Raw genomic sequence first — 17,257 nt, 5'->3', positions numbered from 1 at the left:
GGAGTGACGTCATGATGTCACTCCCATAGTTCCGAGGAGCGGGCGCCGGGGACGGAAGGCATCAGCACTGGGGTGGGGTTTCAGGTAAGTATAGTGTTTTTTTTTTTGTATGTGTGTGCGCTCGCGGGGGGGGGCTCACTACAGGGGGCATTATTGGGGGCTCACTACAGGGGGCATTACTGGGGGCTCACTACAAGGGGCATTACTGGGGGCTCACTACAGGGGGTATTATTGGGGGCTCACTACAGGGGGCATTACTGGGGGCTCACTACAGGGGGCATTACGGGGGCTTATGACAGGGGGCTTATTACAGGGGGCCTACTACAGGGGGCATTATTGGGAGCTCACTACAGGGGGCATTATTGGGGGCTCACTACAGGGGGCATTATTGGGGGCTCACTACAGGGGGCATTATGGGGGCTTATTACAGGGGGCTTATTACAGGGGGCTTACTACAGGGGGCATTACGGGGGCTTATTACAGGGGGTTTATTACAGGGGGCTTACTACAGGGGGCATTATGGGGGCTTATTATAGGGGGCTTATTACAGGGGGCTTACTACAGGGGGCATTACTGGGGGCTTACTACAGGGGGCATTACTGGGGGCTTTCTACAGGGGACATTACTGGGAGCTTACTACAGGGGGCATTACTGGGGGCTTTCTACAGGGGGCATTATGGGTGCTTACTACAGGGGGCATTACTGGGGGCTTTCTACAGGGGGCATTACAGGGGGTTTACTACAGGGGGCATTACAGGGGCTTTCTACAGGGGGCTTACTACAGGGGGCATTACGGTCGGCTTTCTACAGGGGGCATTACTGGGGGCTTACTTCAGGGGGCATTACGGAGGCTTACTACAGGGGGCATTACTGGATGCTTACTACAGGTGGCTTAAAACTGGGGGCATTACTGGGGGATTTCTACAGGGGCTTACTACTGGGGGCTTGCTACAGGGGGCACTACGGCGGGCTTTCTACAGGGGGCATTACTCGGGGCTTACTACTGGGGGCACTACAGGGAGTTTACTACAGGGGGCTTACTACTGGGAGCACTACACTGGGCTTACTACTGGGGGCACTACAGGGGCCCTTACTACTGGGGCACAGCAAAGGGGGACCACTACTGGAGGTACTGCATAAGGGGACCATTACTGGGGGGCACTACATAGGCGGCACTGCATAGGGGGACCTCTACAGAGGGCACTGCACAGGGGGACCACTACTGGGGAACTGCATAGGGGGCGGCAGCTGGGGCTGCGATAGGTGCTGGGGGTGGTACATTTTAATTTGGGGGGGCACCAACATTTATCTTGCCTCCGGGCACCTGGGATGAAGTTAAGCCACTGCTTGCTGCTGTCCACAAACAATCCTTTACACAGCTTAGCAAAACGCTGACACTAAATAAGCAGCACCATTGTCTCATTAGTGATACAGTCTGAGGGCCTGATTCAGTGTGGATCGCAATTGCAACAGCGAACGCGGATCGGCTGACGGTGCATACTGTGCATGCGTGTATTAGCATTGCGATCATGCATGCAGAAAGAAAGCCATCGCAGATTGAATGACGAGACGTCAGCGTTTGGGGGTGGTGACGGGGGAGTGGTCAGAGAAACGCAGGCGTGCCTGCCCGTTTGACTGTCGTTGTAGGGATGTGCATAAATTAGCCACTGCGATGGCATACGCAGCTTGTGTACTCACTGCGTGCAACAAGACTTGCAATTTCTGGGACAGGTCAGAGCTGCTGTAATTGTGCGTGAGGGTCCGATGTTACTCAATGTTACCGATGTATACGCAGGATTGCGAGGTCTTACGGATGTGAGAAAGCAGTAGTGGGCGTGTCTATGCTGGCTGAGCAGTTGCAATCATTAGCATATTGTCACAGTGGAGCTGCGTGCGTAAACGCCGCTGCGATGGCAATAGCGATCCATGCTAAATCAGGTCCTGAGTCTGATGGTAGTATCTAGTCTTTAGCATTGTTTTAAATTTAAACTAATTTCTTTTCTCTTTTGTCCATCTTCATTTTCATCTGTCTGATGCAGAGAAGTAAGTAGAACATTCATGTACGTTTACCTAATGACTACTCCTCACAATGTAGAAATATCTAACATTTTATTTTCATTCATTCCAGGGTAAATCTAAAATCCCAGCTTCCAGGAAGCTTCTACTCAAGGTAATTTTTATAATATACATTTATATAAGCCAGTATTTTGTCTTAGTGGTTGTGCAGCGCATATTTACTTCAATTTTAAAACCCAGTTTAACAAGATAAATACACGTAATTAGTCTTTTGGCGTGTGGGATGCCGTTGGTCTAAATACTGGCGCCGAAATCCCGACAGGTCAGGATCCCGGCACCAGTATCCCCAACGTTGGCAGCCCGGTACCAGTATCCCAACCGTCGGCATCTCAAAGGTAAGTATCGGGGTGTTAGGGGGAGGTTAGAGTTAGGTAGCGGGGTTAGGGTTAGGCATTAGGGAGAGGGTTAGGGTTAGGCACCTGGGAGGGAGTGTTAGGATTAGGGTGCGTGGAGGGGAAGGTTAGGTTTAGGCTCTAGGGAGGGGGGCGGGGGTAAGGTTTAGGCGGCGGGGAGGTAGGGTTAGGGTAGGGTAAATACTTACCAGCCGTTCCTATGGGTGTCGGGATTCTGACTGTCGGGATGCCACTGTCGGTATTCTGAACAGCGGCATCCCGACAACCGGGATTTCTTATTTTAATTTATTATCTTCTTTACTTTATCATTGTTTTATGCCACATTTAATATAAAGTATTTGGTTTTTTTTGGATATAAGCAGCACATCTGCGGGATATATGTGTGGTTATGCTGATTCACCAGTATTCTTTAACAAACAAAAATACAAAACAGATGTTACCACTTCCATCAGATATGGACAACGATAATAATAATATACCGCACTTCACAGTCGTCTAGATATTGTTGGGATTATGGCCCTGATTCAGAGCCGGACGCTCTGACAGAGCGCTCGCTCTGAATCAGGGCCGGCCTTCTTGTTTGTTAGAGCAGCCTCCTGGCCGCTCGCATAGCTGTGGGTGACCACCCACAGCTATAGCGAGCGGTCAGAAAGGTGGTCGCGATGGTCAAGTCCACCGCAACCATCGTGCTTGCGACTAGATCCTTGTGGTAGGGTCTCGTTACAGCAAGCCCCAGAGAGTTTTCGGCTCTAACAGAGCCGAAATCTCTCCCACTCGTGATGTCAGTGGGGCCAGCCATAAAACGGAGGCGTTCACATGGGAACGAATCCGTTTGGGCAGCCACGCCCCCGCCCCACCCACCAAAGGGGGCGTGCTGTCACTCAACATCGACAGCACGCCCCCTTTGGTACGAGACCTGGAGCGACGGATTGCCCGTCGCTATCCGGGTCTCGTGCATGTGCACGACGGAGCCGGCTCCGTCGTGCGCATGCGCACTGGGCCACCATCGACCGGCTTGTGAGCGGGTCTGAGTCAGGCCCTATGACCACTGTTTTTCTGCTTCATTCCTCTCCCACATCTCCCCCTGCTGGCCACACAAGGCAGTTGGGCCGACATCGCAGCATATGCGGCATGAAATGAGCCGCACTGCCGGATAATAATCTGATCACAATCCATCAGATCAGTGACCTGTAAGGAGACTGCTATCAGTCTGTGGGGGAGGTGTATCAAGCCTTGGAGAGACATAAAGTGGACAGAGACAAAGTACCAACCAATCAGCTTCTAACAGTCATTTTTAAAACGCAGCCTGTAAAATGACAGAAGCTAATTGGTTGGTACTTTATTTCTCTCCACTCTATCTCTCGCCAAGGCTTGATACATCTCCCCCTGTGTGTAATCTCATAACTGGATTACCAGGACATTGTGGTGCCGGACAGTTCCATTCCACCCACCTATTTGTGTGGCCATATACAACATTCTACATATATTATAGCCAAAAAGGCTAAAATATTATCAGGAAAAACATGTACTCTTGATGTTCTGTGCTAGTATTGAAGGATTCAGCCTCCAACCTCAGGCACAGAACTCCTCCTCCTCCTCCTCTTCCTCCTCATCCTCTTCCTCCTCCTCCTTACATTTTAATCTCCTTATATTTTGCAGTAAAGGGTTAATTATATGTTACTAAAGTTTGAGGGTCAATCTTCCGGTTTATGGCCCTCACTCAGAGGCGCTCACAAGAAGCGAGTGCTCGTTCTGAATAGGGCGGCCGCTTGTATTTTTTAGTGCGACCTCCTTGTCGCTAACTAAGCTGTGGGTTACCATCTACAGCTTTAGTGACCGAACCAGGTTGATGGTCACGATGGTCAAGACCATCGTGACCATCGTGGCTTGCGACGAGACCCTAAGGTTGGGTCTCGGCAACAGCAACCCCAGGCAGCTTCCTGCTCTGATCGAGCAGGAAGCTCCCCACTGACATCACTGATGATGTCAGTGCGGCCGCCCACAAAACGGCAGGCGTTCCTTAAGGTACGCCTTCGTTTGTGAAACCACCCCCCTCCCACCACGCCTACAAAACGGGCCGAGCTGTCGATCAACATCGGCAGCTGGCCCTTTTGTAGTGAGCTCCGGAGCGAGAGAATTTCTCTCTCACTTCAGGACTTGCGCATGCGCAGTGCGGCCACTGCGCGTGTGCAGGGCCTAAACATCAACCCGGTTGCGAGCGCTCAGCGTTTGCGACCGGGTCTGAATGAGGGCCTATATCATCTATCGCGGCGCCTCATATGTCTGTTATCACGCAGTACAAATAGGCCAACCCTGTTTATTGAAGCATTGATTGTATTATGAACCACATTACATTAGACAAGGTTTATGGATCCCCTTACATAACTCTGATTCCTTACAGATTGTCACCTCTTATTCCTCATACGATGTACAGATAATCTCATCAGTTCCACTGTATTAGGTGCATTTTTGGGAGTAAAAACAACCCCTCCGCCACCCTATAAAAAATTTAGCTTGAGGAGAAATATTTATGCCAGAGGATCTAGGAGTCGCACATGGAAAATTCCATTATATCCTCATCGTCTCAAAGGGAAAAGGACTTTATCATCCAGAACCGCTCACAGCTCTGGGTACTGAGCGACAAGCAATGAGCTGAGTACATCTGACAGGGCCCTGCAGGCAGCTTATAACGCATCAGTGCTGCTCGGAGTCTCTGACTGATAAGCCCCTCTGATTGTGGAAGCAGTATTCTCTTTACAGGGATAACACATGCACACAAAATAAAGTTCCATAATATATTTTATCACTGTTCATAGTTATTTAGGACTCAGGTTATCACAATTCTCTTGTCAACAACAGTACTATTAACATATACAATATATATTACTCATACTTTCCTACTCTCCCAGAAGTTGCGTGAGGCTACCGAAATTTCAGGTAGCCCCCTCATACCCCCGGAAGAGTATCCGGATCTCTCGCATCCTGCCCACTTCCTAGTAAAGTGGGCAGGATGGGGAGGTAACTGCCGGGAATCGTGGTTCCGTTTGGAGGGGGCGGGGCTAAATTACACTAAATGCATCTAATGATGCAGGAACCAGGCCCCGCCTCTCGAAGCAGCCAGCTGTGTCTCCTGTCCGAGCATCTCTCAGAGAGGAGATATTAAATGTCAGCAAATATGATATTACTGCTTATATTTGTCAAATAGCAGGAAAGAAGAGAAATAACTGAATTGTGCTGGGTGCAGTAGTTATCCAGATAAGTTGGTACATCGGGGTATAATGTATCTGGCAGGAATGTGAGGTATTGAAAAGGCGTATAACGCAGTAGTTGGTGCTGGTGGAGGTTAGTCCACAAGTGGTATGCTGAAAGAGTACACGTGGTATGCTGAGCCAGTACACGTGGTATGCTGAACCAGTACCCGTGGTATGCTGAACCAGTACCCGTGGTATGCTGAACCGGTACACGTGGTATGCTGAGCAAGTACACGTGGTATGCTGAACCAGTACCCGTGGTATGCTGAACCAGTACCCGTGGTATGCTAAACCAGTACCCGTGGTATGCTGAACCAGTACACGTGGTATGCTGAGCCAGTACACGTGGTATGCTGAACCAGTACACGTGGTATGCTGAGCCAGTGCACGTGGTATGCTGAACCAGTACACGTGGTATGCTGAACCAGTACACGTGGTATGCTGAACTAGTACAAGTGGTATGCTGAACCAGTACACGTGGTATGCTGAACCAGTACACGTGGTATGCTGAACCACTACAAGTGGTATGCTGAACCAGTACACGTGGAATGCTGAACCAGTACACGTGGTATGCTGAGCCAGTACACGTGGTATGCTGAACCAGTACACGTGGTATGCTGAACCAGTACACGTGGTATGCTGAACCATTTTATACAGTATATTTATTCAGGCTTGCCTACCCTCCCAATTTTGCTGGGAGCCTCCCGAATATCGGGTGCCACCCCTGACCTCCCCGGACTACTAATAGAAACCCCCTCAGTGGGGTGACTCGAATCGATCTGAATCGCGTCATCGTGGCCCCGCCCCCTGCTTCACAATGCCTTTAATTTCGGCACTGTGAAGAGGGGGCAGGGCAACGATCATGCGGTCACGCTCCTGGCCCCGCTCCAATACGGAGTAATTGCCCGCCCATGCCCCCCGCTGTATGCAGCATTCAGCTCCCTCCCGGAAGGAGGGAGCTAGCTGCATATTGGCAAGTATGGATTTATTATATAACAGGGAATATAACAATTTACAGGCTGTGTTTCAAAAATGTCAGCTATGAGCTGACTGGCCGATACTTTATCTCTCTCCACATTTTCTCTCTCCAAGATTTGATACATCTGCCCCAAAATGAGAACAAATTTATATATTTATCTTATATGGGCAATAAGGCTTTTAGCATAAATCGACCTTTATGTACAGAAACAGTTTCCATGGGAACAGCACATCTTCTGGTAATAAGAGGCTCTCACAGATCCAGCAAGGGGTCCATTCCGATTTTTTTTAAGTGTGACCCTATTATTATGTATCTGTCAGTGTGGAAATGTTCTGCGGTGTGTGAAGAGGTAGCACATGAATAGACTGCAAATTCTGAGTAGAAGAGGTAAGAGGTCTTTCTAAATGAGGCATACAGTAGTTTTATATAGTACATTAACATGTAATAATGATAAGTCAATTTGAGCCCCTGCAGTGCAGAGTACACACAAATCTGCAGAAGTAAAACTGCCATGTAATGTGCTAGTGAACGGGAATTATCTTGTGCAGCAGACTCAGGGCCTGATTCAGACCCGCTCGCGAGCGCTGGGCGCTCGCAAGCGGGTCGATGGTGGCCAAGAGCGCATGCGCACGATGGAGCCGGCTCTGTGGTGCGCATGCGCAAGACCCGGATAGCGACGGGCAAACCGTCGCTCCGAGTCTCGTACCAAAGGGGGCGTGCTGTCGATGTTGAGTGGGGGCGGGCCGGGGGCTTGGCTGCCCAGACGGAGGCGTTCCCATGGGAACGCCTACCGTCTGGGGCCGGCCCCACTGACATCACAAGTGATGTCAGTGGGAGTGCTTTCGGCTCTGTTAGAGCCGAAAACACTCTTGGGCTTGCGGCAACGAGACCCTACCACAAGGGTCTCGTCGCAAGCCTGATGGTCGCGATGGTCTTGACCATCGCGACCATCTTCCTGGGCGCTGTGTCAGAGCGTCCGGCTCTGAATCAGGCCCTCAGTCTTATCTTCCTTCACAAACATGCCCAAAAACAGCACTTAGCAAGTGTCAAACAAAGGGCCTGATTCAGAGCCGGACGCTCTGACAGAGCGCTCGCTCTGAATCAGGGCCGGCCTTCTGTGTTTTTAGAGCGGCCTCCTGGCCGCTCGCATAGCTGTGGGTCAAGACCATTGCGACCATCGGGCTTGCGACGAGACCCTTGTGGTAGGGTCTCGTTGCCGCAAGCCCCCGAGTGCTTTCGGCTCTAACAGAGCCGAAAGCACTCCCACTGACATCACTTGTGATGTCAGTGGGGCCGGCCCCAGATGGTAGGCGTTCCAACGCCTCCGTCTGGGCAGCCACGCCCCCGGCCTGCCCACCAAAGGGGGCGTGCTGTCACTCAACATCGACAGCACGCCCCCTTTGGTACGAGACCTGGAGCGACGGCTTGGCCGTCGCTATCCGGGCCTCGTGCATGCGCATGACGGAGCCGGCTCCATTGTACGCATGCGCACTGGGCCACCATCGACCCGCTTGCGAGCGCTCAGCGCTCGTGACCGTGTCTGAATCAGGCCCAAAATACCAAACAAATAACCGATCAGTAATAAAAGGAAGCCAAGTCACAAAACCAAAACAATCATTTAGTGCGGTAAAAGCATAATTATCAGTGGTACCAGCTCATCTACAGTATGTTACCTTAGACACACGAACAACACATGCTATAAGGCAGCACTACATTAGCTCGGCATGTAGTTATTAGACTGCTGGATGAGATGGCGCTGGTCTAAATGCCGACGGTTCAAGCCCGACACAGGACTTAAGATAGGTGTCAAAATACTGACGCCTATCTTAATCTCGATGCCGGTATCCTGACAGACGCCATCCTGAACAGGGTAAGTCCGGGGCGTCTTAGGAGTTAGCCTCCAGCCTATCAGCAGAGCCAGGGGAGGGGAGTATGTTTTCCTGCTGTCCCTCAACTTGAGGACTTTTCTCTCCTCAATTAGCAGACCAAGGGGAGGAGAGTGTGCATTCCCGCACTCCCCGCTGCTCCAGTACGGCTCTGGCCAAACAGCAGAGCAAAGGAGGAGAGTGTGCATTTTCACAGTCCCCTCTGCTCCATGGACGAGTTCTGGCCAATCGGCAAAGAAAGGGGAGGAGAGTGTGCTTTCCCGCTATTCCCCCATGTGATACCCCTGGCACTGGCAGAAGCCAATGGATGTTGCAGTATAGAAGGCTGCCACCAGGTGGAGCTGTTATGCGACAATACTGAGACTAGTCAGCAACAGGACAGTGGCCCTGATTCAGAGCGAACGCTCTGACCAGAGCGCTCGCTCTGAATCAGGGCCCTCCTCCATTAAAATGGAGCGTGCTCCTGGACGCTCGTATAGCTGTGGGTCACCACCCACAGCATATACGAGCGTGCAAAAAGATGGTCGCGATGGTCTTGACCATCGCGACCATCGGACTTGCGAGGGAAACCCTGCGGTCGGGTTTCCCAGCCTATCAGAGCCAAAATCACTCCCACTGACATCACTAGTGATCAATCAACATCGACAGCACGCCCCCTTTGGTGCGAGACCCCGAGCGATGGAAAGCCGGGTCTCGCGCATGCGCACGACGGAGCTCCCTCCATCGTGCGCATGCGCAGTGGGGAACATCGACCCACTTGTGAGCGTACTGCCGCTCGCGAGTGGGTCTGAATGACCCCCAGTGTGTTTTTGGATGCACGTGCACAGTTGAGACTGGGAGACGCTGAGGAGCAGAGTGCAGAGTGGGATAAGCTGCCACAGGTCTGCTGTGAGGGATAAGCAACTGGAAAAAGCATTATCGCTGAAGTAGTGAGGTGACAGTAGCCACTGAATACCGACTTATGGTGTGCTGAGTGATCGCTGCAGAAGCGCCAGCTGAGATTGAGAGCCAGAGACAGTGTGTCAGCACTGGGAGTCACAGCTGAGATCGGAGGAGGCTGTGGAGCTCATTCAGACTCGCTCGCTAGATGCATTCGCTCGCTCCCAGCGTATGCAAATCCAGCGCACGTCCAGCAAGACAGGCGATCGTACGGCAAAGCATTAGCACACCCACTATGTCTTGGCATTTGATCACTTTGTGTATGCAGACACCCACCAGTCAGGGTTAAGATACCCACTTGCGCACATCTTTTCCAGTAAGTGCATGAATACATTGGTACATCGAGCACCAATGGAACGTCTGGAGTTTGTAGGTGGGGTTACTGACATCACCAGTGATGTCAGTAGTGGACTTCGTGCTCTACAAGAACAGGAAGTCCACTCGCGCTTGCGGCAGCCGAGACCCTACCCCAGGGTCTCGTTGCAAGACCGATGGTCGCAATAATTGCAACTGTCTCCAGCCCGCTCGCACAAGCCGTGGGTGGTCACCCACAGCTTTGTGAGCGGCCGGACACAAACCCCCCCCCCCCCCCCAGATTCAGCAGCGAGCAGCTCTGAATCAGGCCCAAAGTACTGTATAATCCTGCCTTGTGCAAGAGACTGTGGGCCTGATTCAGGGTTGTACACAGTAGTTGCAGCTACTGTGCAATAATATGCAAATGCCCCAGGAGGCATCTTGTGTAAATAGACGCCTCCTGTCAGCTTCTGTGATCTGCAACTGCTACTGAGAATGCAGCCGTCAGATCACTTGCTTGACCATCAGTCATCTGAATAACCTTCAGGTCCCTCCAGTAGCATGTGACATGGCCTTTTGATGGGCTCTCTTATCGCCCATTTTATATGATATAAAAAATGTCAGCGATGTGCCAGCAGCATGCCATGAGTAAATCAGCAATAAGTCCTCAAGCAACTTACGGTATTCACTCAGGAGAGCTCCGGAGCCCACCTGTGATGGGTGAGACTGTGACCGCTCAAACCAATCTGTGTGCCCTCCCTCGATTAATGGTACGAAATAATGCAATGGTGTACCATTTATTTATTACCAGTTATTTATATAGCGCACACATATTCCGCTGCGCTTTACAGAGAATATTTGGCCACATCAGTCCCTGCCCCAGTGGAGCTTACACTCTATATTCCCTACCACATGTACATACATACTAGGGTTAAATTTTGTTTGGGGCCATTTAACCTACCAGTATATTTTTGGAGTGTGGGAGGAAACAGGAGCACTCAGAAGAAATCCACACAAGCACAGGGAGAATATACAAACTCCACACAGTGAGGGCCGTATAGGGAATCAAACCCACGACCTCAGCGCTGTGAGGCAGTAATGCTAACCATTACACCAACTGTGCTGCCATCCATGGTTCCCGTTGGCTGTGGCGCAGGGGCTACTGCCTGACAGCCTAGTAGCTCTGAAGTGCAAATATAGGGAAAGAAAACCATTGAGCCCACAGATACCATAGATGGCGGGAAACTATATGCATCTCTGCCATCAATGGTAAAACCATCTGATATCGGCAGGCAACCATCGATGGTTTCTAATCCCTAGTAAGTAACACTGGCAGGCAGCTGTCAGCGTCTCCATCCTGTGCGTGCCACGTGCTGGTCCTGTTAGCTGGAGGATGGATGGGCAGTAGAGGAAGGAGGAACGAAACACTGCATGCCCTGTGCACTGTTGTGCAGCTATGACACTCCACAGGGGGGCAGGGCGCCATGCTCTAGCCCTCTCAAAATGGCTGGTGCGATAGAGCGGCATGATGCCCGCCAGTCACGCTTATCTCATGGATTCGCCACCCCCCTACATCACTGCCGCACATGCAGAGCTGCACAAGTGCTTCATATCTGAGCAAGTTTGCTCACATATAAGACTGGTAGCAGAAAAATCGGGGGGAAAACAGTATGGGGTTCCCCTGGAAAAATCTGCTACCATGCCTAAACTTTGACAGGCTGGCCGGGAACATTATAACAACTGGAAACTGGAACTTTGGGTCCCCCTGCCATAATGTCCACAAGTCCTAGTCTGTTCAGCACAAGGCTCAATCCTCAAGGGAATCCGGAACACAGAAAAAATTGGGAGCACCTTTGCCCCAGGTAACGTCAGGCCTGTGTTGACAGCACAAGGGCGCTTCCCAACACTCCTCGCCCATGGGTGTTGGAGTGCAATAAAAAGTGTTGTTGTTTTTTTCCTGTCCCAGCAGTGCCTGAAGTGTTTGGGTATGCCGATGCTTGTAGAACTACAAATGGCAGCATCAAATATGTCGACATTCTGGTGTCGTCATTATGAAAATCAGCATAGTCAATGTCGACAATGTGACCGCATACCAAATGGTTTACAAGAGTTTATATTGTTATGTTTTTATGCCATTCTATGCTTGTAACCAACCAAATTAGAGTATTATATAGAAAAAGGTATAAAAGTTTAGGTGTATAACTAACAATTGTCATAAAAGACACAAGATTAGCAGAGTGAGACTACAGTAGTCAGAGATTTGCTGGATACAGGATCGCTGGAGCAGACGAAACATAAAGAGTTTTTCAGGATGTGTCTATTTATAGGTCCAAACTGGTACCAAAATGTTTTTTTGTAAGCCAGTACTGGCCATCCAGGTTAAGAACAAGTTCAAGGGCACTTGTAATTGCAAAAGTACCCTCTGGGGGCTGGGGGAGGCATTATCAGAGTCTGGGTCTCATTCAGACCCGCTCGCAAGCGCTTGAGCGCTGGCAAGCGGGTCGATGTTGGGCCCTGCGCACGCGCAGCGGCCGCACTGTGCGTGCGCAAGCCGCAGAGCGAGAGAGAAATTATCTCGCTCCGGGACTCACTACAAAAGGGGTGGCTGTCGATGGTGATCGACAGCTCTCTCCATTTTGTAGGCGGGACGGGGGGGTGGCTACACAAACGGAGGCGTTCCTGACGGAACGCCTGCCATTTGCGGGCGACCCCACTGACATCACTCGTGATGTCAGTGGTGAGTTTCCGGGTGTAATAGAGCCGAAAGCTCACTGGGGCTTGCGGTAGACGAGACCCTTCCACAAAGGTCTCGTCGCAAGCCCCGATGGACGCGACCATCGCGACCATCAACCTGGCCACTCGCTAAAGCTGTGGGTGGTCACCTACAGCCTAGCGAGCGGCCAGGAGGCTGGCTTAGAAAATGGAAGCGGCCGCCCTCATTCAGAGCGAGTGCTCGCATTTTGCGAGCGCCTCTGAATGAGGTCCTCTGTTCATAACACTTTGACAAATTACCCTAACTCGCAATGCACGCTGTACAAAGGTCTAGTAATAAACTACAATAATCACATTTATGTTATTGTGGTTATCAAAAAGACTTTCTAATTGTGCTTACTGAATGCTATAGCTGCATACACACACACACAACGATTTAGTAAATTAACGATTTTAGTAAACGATTTTCGTTTCTTTTTTTCAAGGGAAAAATGAACGAAAATCATTTACTAAAATCGTTCATTTACTAAATGTAATGATTGATTTTTTTTTAACTACAAACGATTTTTGCATATCCCCTTACTGAAAATCGCTGAGTTGGTCAGTCTGACTGAACTACAAACTACAAACGTGAACGCGTATGAACGATAATCATTCATCGTTTTAACTCAGAAAGTGAACAATTCTTTCAACGATTGAACGATAAATGATATCGTTATCAATAATCGTTCAAAAAATTGTTGTGTGTGTATGCACCTTATGAGTTACCTTGGTGGGGTGTTCCTCCTTCAGCAGCAGCTCTTTCCTATAACACACCCCGGCAGAGAGGCAAGGTTTCCCCGGCCAAACACAAAGAAAGGCAAACAGGGGTTTGCTATAAATAATAAAATGGTGTTTTCCATAACCCGAAAGGGAAAGAATTGATTCAAGAAACTTAAACACACAATGTAATAAAATCACAGACACTATGGGCCTGATTCAGAGCCGAACGCTGATTTAGAGCCGAATCAGGGCCCTCCTCCCTAAAAATGGAGCGGCCTCTTGGACGCTCGCATAGCTGTGGGTTACCACCCATAGCTTATGCGAGCGTCCATGATGATGGACAAAACCATCGCGACCATCGGGCTTGCGACGAGACCCTGCGGTAGGGTCTCGCTGCCGCAAGCCCTGGAGTGATTTTGGCTCTATCAGAGCCAAAATCACTCCCACTGACATCACTACTGATGTCAGTGGGGCCGGACTCAGATGGTAGGCGTTCCCATGGGAACGCCTCCGTCTGGCAGCCACGCCCCCGGCACGCCCACCAAAGGGGGCGTGCTGTCAGTCATCACCGACAGCATGCCCCCTTTGGTGCGAGACCCCGAGCGACGTATTCCTCGTCGCTCGCCGAGTCTCGCGCATGCACATTCGGCCAACATCGACCCGCTTGCGAGCGTCCTTCGCTCGCGAGCGGGTCTGAATCTGGCCCTATATGCACTTTAAGATCATCACACATATGGCAAATATGTAATTAAATTTGACCTTAATACTATGTTACTCACAATATAAATCAATCTATGCAGTCAATATTAAAGTCCCAGATAAATTTGGTGTAACTACAGGGGGTATTTATGTGCACGTTGAGGCACAATTATCTTGTTACAGTTGAATGCAGCTGTAAGCCAACTTTTAGCAATGAACAAAATATTGCAGAGCTGTGTATTAAAGATGGTTGTATCAAACAAACTGCTACTGCTTCCCGTGGAATCCGCTGTATAGGCAGAGCAGATATGTGGACTCTGGGCCTGATTCAGAGCTGAACGCTCTGACCAGAGCGGCTCTGAATCAGTGCCCTCCTACCTGAAAATGGAGCGGCCTCCTGGCCGCTCGCATAGCTGTGGGTGACCACCCACAGCATATGCGAGCGGCCAAAAAGATGGTCGCGATGGTCTTTGACCATCGGGCTTGCGACGAGCCTGCGGTAGGGTCTCGCTGCTGCAAGCCCAGGAGTGATTTTGGCTCTATCAGAGCCAAAATCACTCCCACTGACATCACTACTGATGTCAGTGGGGCTGGCTTCAGACGGTAGGCGTTCCCATGGGAACGCCTCCGTCTGGCAGCCACACCCCCGGCACACCCACCAAAGGGGGCGTGCTGTCAGTCACCATCGACAGCACGCCCCCTTTGGTGCGAGACCCGGAGCGACAGCTTGGCTGTCGCAGTCCGGGTCTCGCGCATGCGCACGACGGAGCTCCCTCCGTCGTGCGCATGCGCATTGGGGTAACATCGACCCGCTTGCGAGCGTGCTGTGCTCGCAAGCGGGTCTGAATGACCCCCTCTATTCATGATGAAGTGAAAAGCCCTGTTATCAGTGATAAAGGGCTTTTCACTTCATTGTCTTATGGATGGAAGGTGTTTACATGGAGAAATCTAACATTTCTCTGATTAGTGTTAGAATCGCTTCCCCATACAATAGTATATGGAGAGTGATTCAGAGAAGAACAGAACATCATGTTTCTGTTTCGCTTCTCCATTTCATTTCGCCATCCGGACATGACTAAATGAGCCGAAGCGTACCTCGGTAGTGACAGAGGATACTTCTCTGTAGCTCCGCCCCTTCTGTCCAGCATGCATCCTTTGACGTAGATAAATGGTGAAGTGCAATGCAGTGCCTGGCGCATGCACAGTGTGAAAAAAAAGTTACCAGGCTAGCAATACTCACTGCTCGCCTAGATCGCACGGGGGCTGCTTATCGGGGGATGTTGCGGATAAGGTAAGTATTTTCTGAATGGCTATAAAACATATGATGCAATATAAAGTGATATTTTTTGGTAGACATTTTATATTTTACAGAACCCATAGGATAGTGTCCTGTGTAGTGGAGCAAATTTTAGTATAAATATCTCACCCAGTCCAATGGATGTTGCTGAGGCAGTTTCTTCTCAGATGTAGGCAAATCAGCGTAGGTATAAAGGGGTTGGGTACTGGATGCCGGCGATCAGGATCCCAGTGGTCAGAATCCCAACGCCTGCATCTCAACATGGTTAGGATACAGACAACTCTCGGTAAGTATCCTAACCCTACCCCTGAAACTAACACTTCCTCATCGCAGCCTAAACCTAACCTCCCCCACGCAGCCTAAGCCACCCACTAGTGCCTAACCCTAACCCACCCACTAGTGCCTAACCCTAACCCACCCACTAGTGCCTAACCCACCCACTAGTGCCTAACTCTAATACACCCACTAGTGCCTAATCCTCCCCCACGCAGCCTAACCCTAACCCTCCCCCATGCAGCCTAACCCTAACCCTCCCCCTAGTGCCTAACCCTAACCTACCCACTAGTGCCTAACCCTCCCACTAGTGCCTAACCCTCCCCCAATGCCTAACCCTAACCCTCCCCCTAGTGCCTAACCCACCCACTAGTGCCTAACCTTAACCCACCCACTAGTGCCTAACCCTTCCCCTAGTGCCTAACTCTAACCCACCCACTAGTGCCTAACCCTCCCCCCAATGCCTAACTCTAACCCTCCCCCTAGTGCCTAACCCTAACCCTCCCCCCAGTGCCTATCCCTAACCCTCCCCCTAGTGCCTAACCCTAACCCTCCCCCAGTGCCTATCCCTAACCCTCCCCCTAGTGCCTAACCCTAACCCACCCACTAGTGCCTAACCCTCCCCCCAGTGCCTAACCCTAACCCTCCCCCTAGTGCCTAACCCTAACCCTCCCCCTAGTGCCTAACCCTAACCCACCCACTAGTGCCTAACTCTCCCCCAGTGCCTATCCCTAACCCTCTCCCTAGTGCCTAAACTCTCTTGTCTCTGACACTTGCTGTGCGCTCTCTTGGCTGAGGGTGTCAGCAGGATCATAATTTGACACCATGCGGTTCTTAGTTTGACTCTGTGTTACTTCTGTAGCACTCCCTTCTACTTACCTTTTCTTTGCTGCTTAGTTCAGCTTTCTGCTTATTTGTCCCCCTTTCAATCTGCTGCTCATCTCTGCTCCATGGCGTCATCATCTCTACCCTCCCAATGGTTCCAATTGTCATTCCTCAAAACTGCTATTCAAAATGGCACTGGCCACACTGCCCTTTTCCAAAATGGCCTTATGTTAATGGGATGTTGCTCAAATTTCACTAATGTGCACCATCTTCTTAGTCATAGCCACAGGTCCTCATACATGCAGCCATTTTTGCCCGGGGCCCCTCCGTTTCTCTCATAGGCCTTGTCTCCACCACCATTGAACTGACACAGAACCATCACAGCCCCGGAAAAACCAGCTACATGTGGTAGCTCTCAGGTCTCCAAGTAGGAGAAGAGGACGCATTAATAAAATGTTTCCTTAGGTGGTAGTGCACTTTTTTTGTAGACCTTTCAGGTCTCTGAAGCAAGGTTTCCCCGGTAATATAAGGCATGTAGGTCTATCGAAAAAATCTGCAAGTTGCTTCTTAGTTTTGCCATTGAATTTTTCCTTTTTCCTTTATTACCTGTGTGTTACTAGATAGTTTATTGGTTGGATTTCTTTAATAGACTCTTATGCTGGCAAAAGCCAGCGAGGATCTAGAAAGAGAGATTAAAGAAACAGAAGAGGAGAAGGCAAGGACACTTGCAGAGAAGGTGTCACCCTTACAGTGCAATGGGCTGAGTCTTCAGGACTTACAGGTAACAACTTGTTTTCTCTGTTTACTCAATAACTAATTATTTACATAGTTATCAATAACTTAATGGGAACTTTTCAAGCATCTTTTGACATGATGGTACAGTACGTAGCTTAACACATGTACATATTACA

The 17,257-nt window shown here is 50.2% G+C and overlaps 1 protein-coding gene across 1 annotated transcript in view; it reads left to right on the top strand.

Moving 5' to 3' along the window:
* Nucleotides 1–2,127: 2,127 nt before the first annotated feature.
* Nucleotides 2,128–17,257, top strand: part of LOC148504781 (troponin I, slow skeletal muscle-like) — a 31,800-nt gene continuing 16,670 nt past the window's right edge. The window contains exons 1-2 of the mRNA XM_088448499.1: nt 2,128–2,170; nt 16,996–17,127. Coding sequence (XP_088304625.1) covers nt 17,002–17,127 — 126 coding nt within the window. The 5' untranslated portion in view covers nt 2,128–2,170; nt 16,996–17,001. The remainder of the gene's footprint in view (nt 2,171–16,995; nt 17,128–17,257) is intronic.

The sequence above is a fragment of the Taudactylus pleione genome, unplaced genomic scaffold, assembly GCF_031769625.1.
Source record: "Taudactylus pleione unplaced genomic scaffold, aTauple2 ptg000456l, whole genome shotgun sequence".
In the NCBI taxonomy this organism is placed as follows: Eukaryota; Metazoa; Chordata; class Amphibia; order Anura; family Myobatrachidae; genus Taudactylus; species Taudactylus pleione.
This window is presented reverse-complemented; position numbering and strand designations above follow the sequence as displayed.